This window comes from Egretta garzetta, unplaced genomic scaffold, assembly GCF_000687185.1.
Source record: "Egretta garzetta isolate BGI_Z169 unplaced genomic scaffold, ASM68718v1 scaffold11, whole genome shotgun sequence".
Lineage (NCBI taxonomy): Eukaryota > Metazoa > Chordata > Aves > Pelecaniformes > Ardeidae > Egretta > Egretta garzetta.
Genome location: NW_009258621.1, coordinates 2,308,288 through 2,325,216, shown reverse-complemented (window position 1 = coordinate 2,325,216; position 16,929 = coordinate 2,308,288). Strand labels below are relative to the sequence as shown.

At 41.5% G+C, this 16,929-nt stretch overlaps 2 protein-coding genes across 3 annotated transcripts; one reads left to right on the top strand and one right to left on the bottom strand.

Moving 5' to 3' along the window:
- Positions 1-927: 927 nt before the first annotated feature.
- Positions 928-9,626, top strand: SPDYA (speedy/RINGO cell cycle regulator family member A). Its single transcript, XM_009648197.2, has 6 exons — positions 928-1,156; positions 2,192-2,250; positions 2,538-2,623; positions 4,173-4,344; positions 5,468-5,765; positions 9,521-9,626. The coding sequence occupies exons 1-6, from the start codon at positions 928-930 to the stop codon at positions 9,607-9,609; spliced, it is 933 nt and encodes a 310-aa protein (XP_009646492.1). The 3' UTR covers positions 9,610-9,626.
- Positions 9,627-9,680: 54 nt separating this feature from the next.
- Positions 9,681-16,912, bottom strand: TRMT61B (tRNA methyltransferase 61B). 2 transcript variants are annotated; one of them, XM_035903652.1, is made up of 6 exons: positions 16,742-16,912; positions 12,630-12,820; positions 11,351-11,442; positions 10,691-10,926; positions 10,091-10,171; positions 9,681-9,906 (listed from the first exon to the last, which is right to left on the bottom strand). In XM_035903652.1, exons 1-6 carry the CDS (start codon positions 16,830-16,832, stop codon positions 9,863-9,865), a joined length of 735 nt encoding a protein of 244 aa, XP_035759545.1. In that variant the 5' UTR covers positions 16,833-16,912; the 3' UTR covers positions 9,681-9,862. The 2 variants fall into 2 exon arrangements, with proteins under 2 accessions (XP_035759545.1, XP_035759546.1); XM_035903653.1 differs by lacking the exon at positions 9,681-9,906 and having other exon boundaries at positions 10,167-10,222.
- Positions 16,913-16,929: the final 17 nt, after the last annotated feature.

Sequence of the window (16,929 nt, the reverse complement as noted above, 5' to 3'; positions counted from 1 at the left end):
GGGGGGGGTAAAAGGGCCCGGCGCCCCGATTGGCTGCGGGAGCTGTCTCGCGCGCTCCGATTGGCTGCGAGAGGCGCCATCTCGAGGTGCGCGGCGGGGGGGCCGCGTGGCGGGGCGGTCTCTGGAGGGAAGGGCTGTTGAGGGGAGCGGGGCGGGGCAGCCGCGGGCGCCGGGCCCGCCCGCTGGGAACCAAAACAGCCTTCTCAAAGGCACACGTGAGGGGCTTCTGGGTTTTGTTTGGTTGGGGGGGGGTGGTTTGGTTGTTTTTTTAAGGTGGCAGCTGACTAGGAGCTGGAGAGCCAGCCAGGAGGCTGCTGTGAGCTGGCTTCAGGCAGGCCTATGCTCTGTGGAGGGACCTACTGAAGGAGTAATTACATTTGCTCCTGTCTGAAAATACCTTTCCTCACGCTCCATTCGGTATCTTCTTGATCTTTACAGTTACAAACACCTCAGGTTTGTGTCCTTGGTTATGTCTTCAGGGTATGTCCTACCTGAGGGATAAGTTTTTATTCCCAATTATTAATGCTCTTTGAAAAATACACAACCACAAATTGGAGGGGAGGAATGGAGATTTTTTGGTAGATACAAGTGCATGGGGCTGTGAGGGTCTGACAAATGGCAACTTTTTCTGGAAAGGATTTTTTTCCATGTTTTGAAATTTGAATGATAAAAGAAAGATTGAAGGCTCTTTCCACTGAAAAAGAGCTTTATCAAATTAGAACTAAATTAAAAAAATCTACATTTTTGGCTTAGGGCATGAGACTTAGACAATAAGTACTGATACAATTAATTTTTGTATCACCTGGCATACAAGCTCTACTGAAACACTTAATTTGAACAAAAGAAATGCAGAGAACTGCTGCTCAAGCTAACTATTTTTGTAGTCAATTTCTTTTTCTGTTTTAACAGGAATCTTTACTTACCAAAATGAGACACAATCTGGTGTGTCAGACATCTCCCACTGTCACTGTTCATGTAAAATTGAGTGCATCCAGATCACATCAGCAAAAAAAACTTATTAGACTAAAGCGCCCTACTTTTGAAGAACATGAAGAAAATGGTGAAAAAAATGTTCCTAGACATAAATATCAATGTCCAAAGGGACCACGTCAAGTTATTCATCGTCAGGAAATGATAGCTTTTTTAAAATTATTTGGTAGGTTAATGATAGATATCAATGTATTGAGTGAAGAGTAGTAAACTATTAAGCAAGTATGTTTTCTAAACTCAGTAATTCTGTGAGTGCTTTTTGTATAGATACTAGTGACCATGTCTTTGTCTAACGATATTTTATTATGTTTTAGCGTATAAATACTTAATGCCTAAGTTCAAAATACAAAAAGTGCTACCAAACTGATGAGAAGTATCTTTTTAAATTACAAATGAAACCAAGATGGTATGATACTTTTTTTAATGATCATTTCCCTTTCTATTTTCTCTTCTATTTCAACAAGTACATGTAAAACAATGTACATCTTGTTTTACACAAGGCTTAAAAAAGGCTGGACTCCAGTGTTATAAATGTGTTATATATTGTGGGAATAAACATTTAGGGGGAGAAGTGGGACGGGAAGAAAAACTGCAGAGTGTCTTTTGCATTTGTGTCTCTTTCATAGTAAGTTTTGTATTTATTTAATGTAGTGAAGGGATTAAGTAGTAGTGGAAGACTACGCCTGTTTTTTGTTTGAACCTTGAATCCAGGAGTGAATCGGAGAGAGTTTGTGGTACTCCTATTATAGTACATGTCCACAGACAGTGATGCACTGACCACAGATAAGCAAGCAAGTATTGCCTTATAAAGGCTGTCAGGCAATCAAAGTGCAGAGATCTCAACAGTCTATGGTTCATCAGAAATAATGGTATGCTATGAGATGGAACCACTTAATGCAGGAAGAAGTTACATAAATAGAAAAAAACCTGATGATTTTTTACCTTCATTTGCTACTACTGAGAATGAAATGCAGTCACTAGTTTTTTCACCTTGCCTTTGTGGTAGTTTGTCTTCTTTTGTCACTTATGTTTTTTCATACCTAATCTCTTTCTCCCCTCAGTTTCCCTGTTCTTGACTGCTGCGTCTAGCTTGCTTCTTTTTATTTGGTTTAATAAAGGGATGGTCTGTTATTTATTTACAAATACTTTCTAACAAAAACAATTTTGTGTTTGAAATGCTACAACTTTTTTTTTGTTGCAGATGATGATCTAATCCAAGACTTCCTTTGGATGGACTGTTGCTGTAAAATTGCAGACAAGGCAAGTGTATTTCCCTCTTAGTTAATAGAACATATATCGAGTGAAAAATCTGTTCTTAATCACTTGATACTGTAATGCAAATACAGGCCATAATTTTTTTCTATTTTGTTCATATGGGAGCTTTGAGAAACTCAATTTATGCTTTCCTCATTGATAAAAATGACCAAAATATCTTGGTGCAAGATAAATGTGCAAAGCATTTGTGGTGGTTTGACCTTAGGAAATGATGTACTGAAATAATACATTGATACTTAATAATGAATGTAACATTTTACATTTTAAAACAGTATCTCTTGGCAATGACTTTCGTTTATTTCAAGAGGGCTAACTTCACAATAAATGAGCATACCAGAATCAATTTCTTTGTGGCTCTGTAAGTACTTTTAAATTATCTGGTTTTATTAGGATAAAGTTTGCATTATTTTATTTCTTTGTTTATGCCACTGATAATTATGATATACAATGAGGCTTCTTTAATGATTGTGTAGTTGTTTGGGTTCTATACAAAGTATAGAAATGTAATCTACATCCTATATATAAATAGTGCAAATTCAACATTATTCCTCTGATGACCACCTGTGCAGAACAAGCTTGAGCAGCAGTGAGGGGATGTTTGTGTTGCTGTTGTGACACACAGCATGGCGTTCTGCCTGCCAAACTGTAAATCTGTGAACTTTTTTAAGTATTACAAGAAATATACGCAGGACAATACATGGCAACATAGATGCGGCTCACAATTCCTGTTAGAAGATCCTATTTTATATCTTTGCCAGCCTATAAGTCATTTGTACTGAAATGTTTCATCATGATACGCACCTCACGAGCATCTCTTTCTTAAAGAAAGTTTCTGTCAACGTGATTTAAGTCAACCAAAAAAATACTGCTAGAGAATTTCTGAGAACTTTTTTGAACAGTTCTAAAATTTCTGTACATTGAAACAAAGGTGCAATCAGGAATCTGTCTTTACCAAGCCTATATAATCTCTCCATATTTGGCTATACCTACAGAGTGATTCAGCATTTTCTTTCATAGCGTTATGGTGCTCAGGTCATCTTTTTTCCTTAATAAGGCTTCTCAGATGCTCTGATTTGTGCACTGGTAGGGGGAGAAAGATGGCTGTTTCTTCTGCTGTGAATGGGTAGCACCTGCTGAGAATGGAGGAGGAAGCCATCTGACTCCACTGAAGGGAGCAAAGCCAGGCCAGAAGAGCAAGAGGATTAGAAAGGGACAAAGGCTCTGGAGACACTGGGACTAGAGGGAATATTTGGATTAGGAGCAAGTGAGAAAATTGGGGAGGAGACCAAAAGTCATAATTTTCTCAGGTATGATTCACAGGAGTTTAGTATCAGGTGGATCCAGAGGAAGTAAATATTTTCCTGTTGTCTGGGAAGATGACTCAGAACCAAAAGCAGCATGGAGTGAAGGAAGGGAGAAATATGGACATTAAAAAAGTCATTTAAGTTTTTCATTTATACATGAAGGTAGACCTGTATTTAGTTGTTTGCTGCTAATTTAATGTGAGTGATGTGATTTTCCAAGAATAGTTAAAATCCATAAAGTAGAAAATGTAAAGTTTAAAATTTTGTAAGATAGTTTTAAGCTTTACTTAGAGAATAAGTCAGAAACTGTTCATTTTAGTGCAAGGGTATCTTGCCAGTTTGGAGGAAGCTGTCAGCATATGTTAGTTCTTGTGTATCTACTAATTTAGGAGACTTTTAGTTACCCAAAGGATACACATGGAACTTTCTGATTAAGAAAATAATGTACTCCTGAGAAAAGGCTGTATTTTGTTAGCAGTTTTTCTCACAATATTAGGAAAAAGAACTACGTTAATATTATGTCTTTTAGTGTTAGAAATCATACTAATCCAGTGATTTAAGATTTAACAACATTTACAGACACAAACATATATATGTTTGAAGGTATCTGGCAAATACAGTTGAAGAAGACGATGAAGAATCAAAGTATGACATTTTCCCATGGGCTTTGGGAAAAGCCTGGAGAAAGCTCTTCCCTGATTTCTTAAAATTAAGAGATCAACTGTGGAGTAAAATTGACTACAGGGCTATTGTAAGCAGACGCTGCTGTGAAGAGGTAGGGAGGATTTTAATATTGTAGATGCTGAAACTACAACAATTAATACCACCTAACAGTCTAGCTCTATACAAATAATTCCTTCCCTACAGTGTGTAGACAAGCCATGGGGAAGAAAAGATGCAGCTAAAATGTAATGTTCCATTTACCCTCCATGAATTTTTCTTTTCTTCTGCATCTAAAATACATTCTTTGAAACTGTGCTTTTAAAGTAAACTAGAATATCTTACTACTGTTAAAAGTGAAGTTTTTATTGACTAGAATATTTCTGCTTTATGCAAATATTTTTATTTAAGATTTACCATTGTTTTTTCGCTTCATCCACTTTAGAAATAATATTTTGTGTGTGTGTGTTTGCTTTACAAATTATAAGTTTGTACGCAAGTAGAATCTTCAAGTAAAAATCCCAGCACCTCAGGTGAAACTTTATTCTCTTCAAAATCAATAATATAACTTCAGTTGACTTTTTAAGGTAAGGGTTTTCCGCTGCATTTGGAAAAACCTCAGAAGGATACACTTTTAACCTTCTCAACTATTAATGCAGTGTTACAACCAACATTTTTCAAACATATTAGGAGGGAAAGAAGAGATTTCTCACTTTTCAGGGAAAAGCCCTGTTGTGTTCTAAGAACATAGTGTTTTCCACAGCTGGTGGAAAAGCTCATTTACTCTGGAATCCCATCTCTGGGGATGGGACTGGGTGCTTACGGGAGAAGCACAAGGAACAAGGCAAGCGTGGAATGCTTTTCCCAGCATACCCTTCCAGCTTCCAACAGTCATCAGTGTGGTGATGTTGTAAACCAGAAGATCCAGCTTGTTGGTGTTTAGTAGTTAGGAAAGGACACCATCTTCAGTCCAACGTACAAAGCATAAACCAGTGTTTGTGATGGTTTACATGAGTATACAAGACACTTGTGTTTCCACATCTGACTCATAACTGGTTCACTTGCTTGTGCCTAAGGTAGCAAACTTTCTAGTGAGACAGAAGCAGGTAGATAATAGATGATATCTATTTCAGCTGCGTAGTATTAATTCTCTGCCATACATGAATTGGATCGCTCATTTTCAGCTGTATGTTTTCCTGTTATTTTTATGGTTTCTGATATAATGGCTGTTCTGATAGGTGATGGCTATTGCTCCAACACATTATATATGGCAGCGAGAACGTTCTGTGCACCACAGCGGAGCTGTGAGAAACTATCACAATGATGAAGTACAGCTGCCCCGAGGACCTAGTGGTACTCCTGCAGACTGCTTGCTTTGTGGTAAGAAAGGAAGATTTGTACGACTAAGGTTATCATCATCTTCCTCCTCATCTACTGGCACTTTGGAGATGATGGAACTACATTCATCCCAGAATGCGAAGGGCACCTTTCCAACTGAAAAAATGCTCGTTGACTCTCCTTCTCATTGCACCCAAGGTATGGCTTAAAATTGCAAATAATTTTCAAGTAGTTCAGGCAACTGAGGCCATATTTGCCCTTTAGACCACTGCAGGGACTGCTGTGCCCTTCTTGGTATGACAAGGCATGATCTCTATGTGTTAGCAGAAATCCCCACTACAAATACAGTTACATTGGCAGAACTGTGCTTTTACTGCCACAGTTTCATTTTTGTTTTCACATCTTGTCTCTCGACTCTATGTCAGTGACCAGCTGGAGTGCCTGCAGCTCCACCTGGGGGTGGATGAGGAGCCAACCGAGAGCTTCTGAGTCAGGTTTACAGGGAGGGCAGGGACAGGTGACATTAGAGGGGGGGGTCTGCTACAGGCCACCCAGCTAGGAAGACCGAGCAGATGAGGGCCTCTATAGGAGCAGCCTCATGTTCACAAGCCCTGGTCCTCATGGGGGACTTCAACCACCCCAGTATCTGTTGGAGGGACGACACAAAGGGTCATAAGCAGTCCAGGAGGTTCCTGGAATGCGTTGATGATAACTTCCCTCTCCAAGTGATAGAGGAGCCAACGAGGAGAGTTGATATGCTAGACCTTGTTCTCACCAACAAGGAGGGGCTGGTGGGGAATGTGAAGCTCAAGGGCAGCCTTGGCTGCAGTGCTCATGAAATGGTGGAGTTCAGGATCTTTAGGGCACCGAGGAGGGCACACAGCAAGCTCATGACCCTGGACTTCAGGAGAGCGGACTTTGGCCTCTTCAGGGATCTGCTTGTTAGAGTACCATGGGATAAAGCCCTGGAAGGAAGAGGGGCCCAAGAAAGCTGGTTAATATTCAAGGATCACCTCCTCCAAGCTTGGGAGCAATGCATCCCAACAAAGAGCAAGTCAGTCAAAAATCCCAGGAGGCCCACGTGGATGAACAAGGAGCTCCGGGACAAACTCAAACACAACAAGGAAGCCTACAGAGGGTGCAAGCAAGCACAGGTAGCCTGGGAGGAATAGAGAGAAATTGTCTGAGCAGCCAGGGATTGGGTTAGGAAAGCTAAAGCTCTGATAGAATTAAATCTGGCCAGGGATGTCAAGGGCAACAAGAAAAGCTTCTGTAGGTATGTCAGTGATAAAAGGAAGACAAGGGAAAATGTGGGTCCTCCCCAGAAGGATATGGAGAAGACTGAGGTACTCAATGACTTCTTTGCCTCAGTCTTCATCGGGAAGTGCTCAAGCCACACTGCCTGGCAAGATCATGGAGCAGATCCTCCTGGAAACCATGCTAAGGCACACAGATAATAAGATGGGATTGGTGACAGCCAACGTGGCTTCACTAAGGGCAAATCGTGCCTGACAAATCTGGTGGCCTTCTGCAATGGGGTTACAGCATTGGTGGATAAGGGAAGAGTAACTGATGTCATCTACCTGGACTTGTGCAAAGCATTTGACACTGTCCCACACAACATCCTTGTCTCTAAATTGGAGAGATATGGATTTGACATGTGGACCACTTGGTGGATAAGGAGTTGGCTGGATGGCTGCACTCAAAGAGTTGTGGTCAACGGCTCGATGTCCAAGTGGATACCAGTGACGAGTGGTGTTCCTCAGGGGTCGGTATTGGGACCAGCGCTGTTTAACATCTTTGTTGGTGACACGGACAGTGGGATTGAGTGCACCCTCAGCAAGTTTGCTGATGACACCAAGCTGTGTGGCGCAGTCGACACGGTGGAGGGAAGGGATGCTATCCAGAGGGACCTGGGCAGGCTTGAGAGGTGAGCCTGTGTGAACCACAAGAAGTTTAACAAGGCCAAGAGCAAGGTCCTGCACATGAGTCAGGACAATCCCAAACACAACTACAGGCTGGGCAGAGTGGGTGGAGAGCAGCCCTGAGGAGAAGGACTTGGGGGTGTTGGTTGACGAGAAGCTCAACATGACCTGGCAATGTGCACTAGCAGCCCAGAAGGCCAATCGTATCCTGGGCTGCATCAAAAGCAGCATGGCTAGCAGGTTGAAGGAGGTGATTCTGCCCCTCTGCTCTGCTCTCCTGAGACCCCACCTGCAGTGCTGCATCCAGCTCTGGGGTTCCCAACGTAAGAAGGACACGGACCTGTTGGAGCCAGTCCAGAGCAGGGCCACAAAGATGATCTGAGGGCTGGAGCACCTCTCCTGTGAAGACAAGCTGAGAGTTGGGGTTGTTCAGCCTGGAGAAGGCTCCAGGGAGACCCTGTAGCAGCCTTCCAGGACCTGAAGAGGAGGCCTACAAGAAAGCTGGAGAGGGACTTTTGGGCAAGGGCTTGTAGTGACAGGACAAGGAGTAATGGCTTTAACCTGAGAGGGTAGATCTAGATTAGATAAAAGGAAGAAATTCTTCACTATGAGGGTGGTGAGGCAGTGGAACAGGTTGCTCAGAGAAGCTGTGGCTGCCCCATCCCTGGAAGTGTTCAAGACCAGGCTGGATGGGGCTTTGAGCAACCTGGTCTAGTGGAAGGTGTCCCTGCTCATGGCAGGGGGGGTTGAAGCTAGGTGATCTTTAAGGTCCTTTCCAGCCCAAACCATTCTGTGATTCTGTGACTTCCTGGAAGTACAGAGTTTCTTCAAACTGCCTTCATCTACTGTGATAGACTTTGGGTTGTGTTGCAGTCTATTATGCATTTATTACTGTTCTTGCATTATTAATTAAATTGAGAATCCTATTTTAAACACTTAGGGTTGGCTAGAAGAAACAGGAAGAATACTGGTGCGCGTTATGTGAATTAACGTCGAGAGCTGTGTTTTTGGAGAGGGCAGGCTGCTCAGTTGCTGTCATCAGTTTGGACATACATTAAATCACACTTCACATTTTCCTTTAAGTGTACCTCAATTGTTGATGGAGTTTATACAAATTTCCTTTTAAGATTGAGGTATGAGTAGAAAACAATACAACTGTTTATTGTGAAAATTGTTTTATGTAATTGGCTTGCACATCAATCTACTTAAAATAGCACCTTGAGCCTTTCTCCGAGAAGCCTCCTTTACATACAGCAGTTATGGGGCAAGTGCTCATTGTTTAATTTATTAAGAGTGGAACACACTTGAGATGCAGACTTCCTGGGGGAGCTGCACGAGGCCTCAGTTCTGCAAAGATACCTTCATGTGCTTAACCACTGCAGAGTTCTTAGTATAATTATTTAATACAGGGTTATTTATTTATAGGTCTATTTTTTATTTGCATCTGTTCTCACTAACACCCAAATTTTCACTGTTATAGTAGGATTGTGTTATTGCTTTTGACAGCTTCAGCACAACTGTGATTCTCAAGGGATCCTTCAACTTTGGAAAATTCAGCATTTGAATCTTCCTTGAGGTACAGAACAAGTGAGGAGGCTCCAACTCACCATTTAATAAATGTAATGTGTTAAAGATCAGCATGTGCTTTAGCTGGAGATGATGTGAGACCCTATCTATTTTTACTTGAGAAATCTTACTTTTTATATCTCACAAAGTTCAGAAAAAGTTGTGTTTATTGTGACCGTTGGAGAATGCTTTGTATAAAGTTCACAACCAACCAGGCAGCTTTCAGCATGGCTGGTGGAAGTGAACCAAAGCTATACGTGTCAGCAATGGGTCTTTTTCTTGAAATAAGCACAGCTTTACTCAAGAGAACAAATCCAATGAATTTCAGTTTCTCTTACAGCAGAGCTTTAAGAAACCAGTAGCCTCCAGTTGGCAGCCAGTGAAGTCAGAAGCTGCTTCACTTGCATTTCAGAGGGTGGACTTTGATCCATTATTTTCTTACTAAATGTTTTTCTCTGGTAGACTATCAGAGCCTGTCCAGCAAAAGGAGACAAGGTAGCACCTCCGACCAAGACAAATCCATGGACTGGTTTACCAGCAATGAAGAATGACACACACCCGAGGAGCCACACAGATCCATTGCTTTGCGGAACAAACCGTGCTGCGTAGTGGCACCGTACCTTATGAGTCTGTTAAAACTTTTCCCTTTAAGTACCAGGTGGGATTTCCAACTTTGCATGCAGTAGACATTGAAGCAGTCATTACTGGAAAGTTACACAACTTGCAAAAGGTAGTGGCTACTTTGTAACATTCTATTTTATTCTGATACAATACTCAAACCAGCAGCTGGCATCACAAGCAGCTTCAAGAAAGCGGTGGTCGAAACTTTCTCAGCTTCGTAAGGAATGCTAATTAAAAAGAAAACAAGTTACTACTTCAGTATTTCAATATACAAGGACTAGTTTATTATAATAAGTTTTATGATTTCACAATATAGTAACATGTCAAATGCTAGTACAAAAAAATAGTATTTTTAAAAAATAAAACACCACTAAACATTTAAGGTAAAACCCCATTTTCCAAGTGTCTCACCTGAATGGGCATCCTGCCAGTAAGATGGTCTGGCGACGTAAGGCACAGAGAAGTATGTCTCAGCGTCGTCAGAAAGTGGTTCTGTGAGAAGTAAACTTCTTTTTAGTTCTTTCCAACAAGTTTAAAACATACCTGCAGACCAGAGTTGCCAACGCGCATGGATTATTTTTCCCTGACATATTTTCATTTTCTTTTTGCTTCTGTTTTGGATTTGCATGATTACAGTACAGAGCACACTGGTAACATTTCTTTGGAATCCTTAAGCCCATCAGGGTCCTCTAAAGCAACTACAGGACGAAGATAGAGGACTGAATTTTATTAAAAACTAACAATTTGAAAACAGTAGTAGAAGGGCAGTTATTATTTTCAGATTGCAGTTTATTTTCTATTTAGTCTACATTTTTAATAAGATATTTAAACTTAATATCTTTTTCAAAGCTGACAAGGCCTAAGCTGTCCCAAAGCTCGTCTATTTTTCACAGCAATCTTAGCTGACCTGAGAAAAACAATACTGCCCCTTCCTACAAACTTTGCCTTCATTGTACCCTTGGATGATCAAATTGCAGTGACGGGGTATCTCATCAGCAATAATGTTCTTACCATTGTATTCACTTCCTTTAAGATCTACTTGATCCTGAATGTGGATTTCTTCGTGTTCCTTTTGACGAGGTTCTTCAATATTTTCTTGAGTTTCTGCCATTTGGCTTGATTTGCAATTCTTGATTTTAGCAGGGAGTACCATCCAATTTCTGTGGGTTACCTCAATGATCCTTTCACACAAAAAAGGGAGCTTGCGGGTCCGTATTCTGTCTAAAAGGTCAATAACCTGTGTGATGCTTTTGAAGAAATGCAAAGGATAAAGTAGTATTTCGAGAACTCAAATCACCGACTGTTGGTCTCAATCCTACTGCGTTTTTTGCATTCTCTACCTTTGAGGTTACATGAGTCCTTCAATTTTAGGGCAAAGGAGCTAACAACCTGCCCACTGAATTGGAAAGCAGTACAGTTATTTTGAGAATGTTGTTAAGGGAAAACTTCCACTGATCATAGTGAGAACATTCCCAAAATACAGGCCAAAGGATGTGGACAGGTGTAATTTATACTGCATGCAACTCCCTAAAAAAAAAATTACATGGGAAACAAAAAAGTGTTGTTAAACACTTCATTAATGCTGGATGTATATTTTAAAAGATGTTTAGTTTTGTAACAACATTGGGTGATGCCTGAATGAATGCCTAAGCGCCAGAAGTCAATACTTACTTTGCTAAATATACAGCGCACACACCACCCTGTTTCAGACTTGGGTGTACCACGGGCAGAGCTGCCTGAGGGTTAAGCATATCCAGAATTATCTGCAAGAGAAAGATACTTATGTTTTCCCAGTAAATACTAACATGTATCTGTAATTTTTTTTTAGTGGAAAATGAACGCATACAACAGCAGTACGTAATCACAAACCAGTTTTATTTCTGCCTCCTGAAACCCGAGATCCACACATTCACAAAACAAAGTCCTTGCTACTTCCAAAGGAGTTTCTATTAAAACAGCAAGTAGCGTTTTGCCAATGCAGTAGTCCTGTGTTAATGTCAAACTTCCTACTAATTAAATTCCATACTCCTGACATAAATAAATGCTTTTAGAAGACATTTACTAACACCTTGGGATATCTAGTTTTCAAACATTAAAAAAAAACATAAAAAATGAAACGTTCAAGTGTGTCTTTATCATGAAAAGATCACGCTACGGTCTCAATGTTTAACTTGCTGTTTGTTTCAATATTTAGAAAACTTCTGTCTTTGGCAATTTATCCACCTTCTGCTAGAAAACTATTCAAATTGTGAAACAATGGGATATGCAATATCTGATCCTTCCTGTGTACTGTTAGATTTAAGGTTTTAAAAATGATATTTTTATGCCATATATTTTATTTCTTTGCTCAAACTGTTTAACACAACTGTCGTTTGTTTAAAGCGTTAGTGTAAGTAGTTTGCCTGCTTTACAGGGAGGGGTGGTTAACATCCAGCTGTTTGCCTCAGCACAGCTCCCTTCACAAAATCTGGATACAAAAAGCAGGAGAGGAGAGCAAGCAATTGTGCATTCCTTACTCTAACTTAGGTCTTGGTTACATTGCACGTTCTATATAGCTGGTAGCAAAGTGTTTACATATTTATATTTTCAATAAGCTTATGTATTTTTCTTAAATTGAATGTTTGAAATATGTCTCAGATAAAAAAATACACATTTCTCCAAAATACAAGAAAGTTAGTTTGCCTTTGCTTACAAGACAGCAGTTACTAACTGTAGTATTTCTGTACTACAGCCGTATCGCTCTTCCATTTGGGAAACTGCAACCGAAACATCAAAAATACTTGTAACCTGACAAAAAAAAAAATCACAGCGTTTCTTTCACTGATGAGGATCCAATTGTTTTTTCTCATGTTAAGCTAGATATGGGAGTGCTGTTGCAAATGTGAGCACTAGGGGTTTTAATTTATGCAGAAAAGAGAAATGTCAAATGGGGGGATTTTTTTGGACTTACTGCATCAAGTGTTACAGATGTCATATCCGCAGTGGCTGTTGAGATGTCTTTAAGAATGAAATCCACGTTATCTGGCCACTCTTCCATATGTCCTACTTCCCATGCAGCACGCCAGTGCCTGTAATTCTTCTTAGCTAAATTATGATGATCCTCTCTGATTTCATAACTTATAACACGTCCTTTGGGCCCAACTGAAAACAAAAAAAAAAGACACCACTTACTACTTCTGCCCCCACGTAATAAAGAATTTAGAAAAAAGTAGCATAGTACATGACAGAAGTACACTTTTAAATCTCAGCTTCATTTTAGGAAAATAATCACATATGAAGTTATCAATTACAGTTTATTTTTTCCTTTAAATCAAATATATGCAGATAAAGTACTGGGTTAGTTCTTTTACAGACTGAACTCCATCGATCCACAGACGGAATAAAGCATAGTTCTAGCAGTGCAAACCGTCTCTACGATGTCCTCCTGAAGTAATTCCAGCCACAGGAAACGACGTGAGCACCCGTGACCTTATCAATCTGTGACTCCTGCTACCCCAACCAGAGGTACCAGCCCAGAAAGCTCCAACACCAGCCACTACTCACAGGCGTACAGAGCTGACAGACAGCGACTCCTTCTGTCTTAGTGAGATTTGAAACTGCTGGGTTTAAATGTTTTGGCAGTCCTCATTTTTACAAAGGTTTGCTGTTTTCCATGCATAGTTCTTTCTCCACCCGTCCCTTCTTAAGCTTGGGGAAAAGCGAAGAAAAGCCCCGCACCCACTTGCCGATCTCAGCCCCACAGGCAGGTTTTCAAGTGCACTCCTTGGTTTACGCAGGCTTGCGTTATTTTCCTGTTACTGTCTGTAACTGTAATAAAGTATTTTATTGCTTGTTTTCAGTATAAGTTTGCTGTCCTGAAATTTGCCATGCGAGTCCAATACACAATGTTCTTCATAAAGGAAGCACGAGGCAGAGACAGGCACAGGCAGTGGCCCGTGCTTCGCTGTGTTATTGCATCTTTGCACCACCCCGCCTTCCCCAACCTATCGCCCCATTAGCTTCTCTTTCTCCGTGCTACTTTTTAATGGGCACAGACACCTTTCAGCAACCAGCACCTCAGCAGGTGAGGCGCTGTGACTTTTAAAGCCATTTTAGGTGGGAATCACCAGCCTGCTTCCCCCACCTCTGTGATCCCGCTGTGCATCCATTCAGAAAAGCGAACAAGAGAGGGATGGGTTTCCCAGCAGCCTCTCCCTGAGCTGGGACGTGTGGAGGTGGGGTATCAGCAGCATTGCCTTTGATCACCTTAAAAGTTGTAGAATCGCAGCACCAACTCCTTATTACTCGAGATTACCAGTTTGGAACTACTGGAAGAGTAAAATTGCTCACATTGGGGTCAGTCTTGTTGCTCCCTCTGCTCACTCAAAAAATTTCCTATATTTTGAAACCGACTTCTGGAAAAATAAAGACAACTAGTTAAAATGGCTTGGCAGAACTCTTCATTATTGTGGAGCTGCCGTACGACAAGTTTGCATACATCGTATTTTCCGGTTCTCAAAGATCTTAAAGTCATGGCAAATGTCACATTCTTAACACAGTTGTAACTTTGTCCTGTTGCATATCAGTACTTTCTGGGAAAGATTAAAGAAGGAACAGAAACAAGAATGTAAAGAGAGTAACCCTAAGGGAGAAGACTAATGAAATCTGTTAAATCAGTGAGAATTTGGGAAATTAAATACTTCCATGGACCTTGGTAATGCATCTGCTGGATTTAAATTCCAGCATTTACCTGTCTGGCAGCTGTTTTTCTTGTTGGGTATCACTGTATTAAATGGTGGCAAAATTACCCACCATTAGGAAAGAGCAAATCAAATCTATTTCTGAATCAGCGCCAAACTGTGTTAAACTGTGACTAACGCTGTCCGTTATTTGGTGCTGATTTCAGTTAAATACATTTGAAAATAGCAACATGGTCTCATACTGTTTTCCCTTTCCTGAGGGCAGCACTGAACTGGCGCACGAGGGCCGCTTTCTTCCCGTGGATGGGGTTAACAGCTTGGCGATGCCAGGGATTTTGCTGACTTGGCATGGTCACAGCTAAATTAAAGCGATCAGAAGGAACCTATTGGACAAGGCTGAAAAAGGAGAGGAATAATTGGGAAGTCCAGGTGTGTGCGTACAAAATGGCCACAGTGGACTGAACACACCCAAGGCAGAAAATAATTCGCTGCATTTAGCAAAAGCTAACTTTTGCCTTAGGCAGCATCAGGCATTCAGTCTCTTTCTTTGGATTTAGGGTCTGCCTGCAGGGGAAGATGGGAAGAGCTAACGACTCTTACTTTCCCTCTCTCCAAAGGCATCTCTAGAAACAGAAGTGCTGACTTCCATCTTCTGTTTTGTCAGCTTTCTGGCTCCCACAGCAGCAATGGTTGCTTTGAGGATAATCCCATACCACCTTCGAAATCCCACAGTGGAACTACAAAAAACCCCCAGTTTATTGCAGAAAGATGATCGGAAGGAACTAAGGAATAGCAGCAGGAGACAAAAAGAGGGAGAGGGAGCAGAGGTGCAACTGCTGACCTCAGAACTTGGGCCCAAAGTATATCAAGACCACCCACAGCTGAGTGATCCTGGAGCAGCATTTAATGGCTGATCATTAAAATAAGCATTTTCAACTGAATTAGTAGGCCAGGTGGCAATTACTGCAGCTAAAACAAAGGACAAAGAAGAATGAACTGCGCTGTTCACCTCAGTAGGGGACCCTCCAGATTCCCTTTGCTGCTGCTTACCTGCTCTCACCAATTTTAAGCTCCTAGTGGATTTCAGGACTCTGAGCCATTTGCTGAGTGTAACCATTCCTAATTCGTCACGTTGTCCTTGGCAGTATGACCTGGCAACCCAGAGCAGGGTTGGCTTGATGACGTTGGTAACATACTTGCCAAATGCTAAACTTGCTCGTAAAAACTCATGCTTCTAAAGAGCCTTATATCGTTATCCTGGAGCACGTGCCAAGGGACAGCAGACATGCAGCGTTGCTACATGGGAGAGCAAGAGAAAACCAATTTGCTGCCCTCGAGTTCTGGGGTTATTTAATGGACCTGAACAAAAAGAGCAGCTGGTTTGTTCAGTTTGCCTCCCTCACAAGAGCTAAGAGGAAGCAACGCTTCCCACAGAAACTTGGCTGGCTGTAAGTGGAACGCTGAAACGTTTTCTATCTTGGAACTGCTGAATGATGCGGAGTACAACCACGAATGCAGCCCAAACCATAATCATTTTACAAAGACAGCGTGGCCCGTAACAATGCTTTGTAGCATGCATTAGAAAACAGTAAAAGAGAAATGTTGGTGCTGAGGTTTCACAGCAGCTCAGGATGCAGGGTGCTTCTCGGGTTCAGTAAATGCTGCTGGCACCCTCAGGCCTTTGGTTACTCTGATAGTGGGTTGCCCACAAGCCCTGTCTTTGAACATAAGCCTTCAGGATACGCAGCTCGTGCTTTTCTGCTGTATCAGTTCAAGATGCTCCATGATGCGGTTCCTGTCTTTACCCTCAAAAGTCCTTTAATATTGCAGAGAAAGGCAGTTTTCTGCAATAGCAGAAATATATTTAAACAAAAATACCTAGAGATGAGACAAAGTCTAAGGGCAAGGTTTTGCCCTCACTCACATTGGCTGTGTGCAAAGGCTCTCTACCTTTTAGAGCACCGAGACAGACATCAAACCGTGCTAGCTGTAAAATGAAAAAATAACAGCGTGCATCCACATAAGCATTTTCACTGCTACCCAGCAATCTGATTATTCACGTGGTCCATCCAGATGAAGAAAAAGAAACTGAGAGAGGCATGAGATTGGAGAAAAAGCCAACGATAAATGATCGCCAAAGCTCAGCTTTCTGCAGGGCCTCTGGTAACCCTTAGTACTAAAAGCCCTCAAAATACAGTCAAAACGGCTTGCAGTCCCTGCACTTGCTCTGGCACAGATGCAATTCTCCTTTAAATCACTGTATGTGACCATGTGAACTGCAGCAAACCTTTTCAGAACAGACCATAGGTATTTGGTGAAAAGAAAGGCAATGCGTAACAAGGGAATCGTGCTGCTTCTGTGTTTTCTAAAGCCAGGTTCTCACCTGCTCTTGACAAAAACAAGCTCATCGCGCCAGACCCGCTGCCAGTTTCCAAAACGGTGTCTCCCGGGTGGATATCCATCATCATTAACATAGCACTAATATCCTGCAGGCGAGAAAAACACGGCACACTGCTGATCTTGGAAACTAAGGGCGAGATTCAGCCAGCGACCTCCCAGTGACTGGCCAGC

Coding starts and splice junctions, on each gene's coding strand:
- SPDYA (XM_009648197.2), top strand. CDS start 928: ATGAGACACAATCTGGTGTGTCAGACATCTCCCACTGTCACTGTTCAT. Junction 2,251..2,537: donor GCTGTAAAATTGCAGACAAG/GCAAGTGTATTT, acceptor ATTTTAAAACAG/TATCTCTTGGCAATGACTTT. Junction 2,624..4,172: donor ATCAATTTCTTTGTGGCTCT/GTAAGTACTTTT, acceptor ATATGTTTGAAG/GTATCTGGCAAATACAGTTG.
- TRMT61B (XM_035903652.1), bottom strand. CDS start 16,832: ATGTTAATGATGATGGATATCCACCCGGGAGACACCGTTTTGGAAACT. Junction 12,821..16,741: donor CTTGTTTTTGTCAAGAGCAG/GTGAGAACCTGG, acceptor TTTTGTTTTCAG/TTGGGCCCAAAGGACGTGTT. Junction 9,907..10,090: donor CTGGCAGGATGCCCATTCAG/GTGAGACACTTG, acceptor CTTTTTAATTAG/CATTCCTTACGAAGCTGAGA.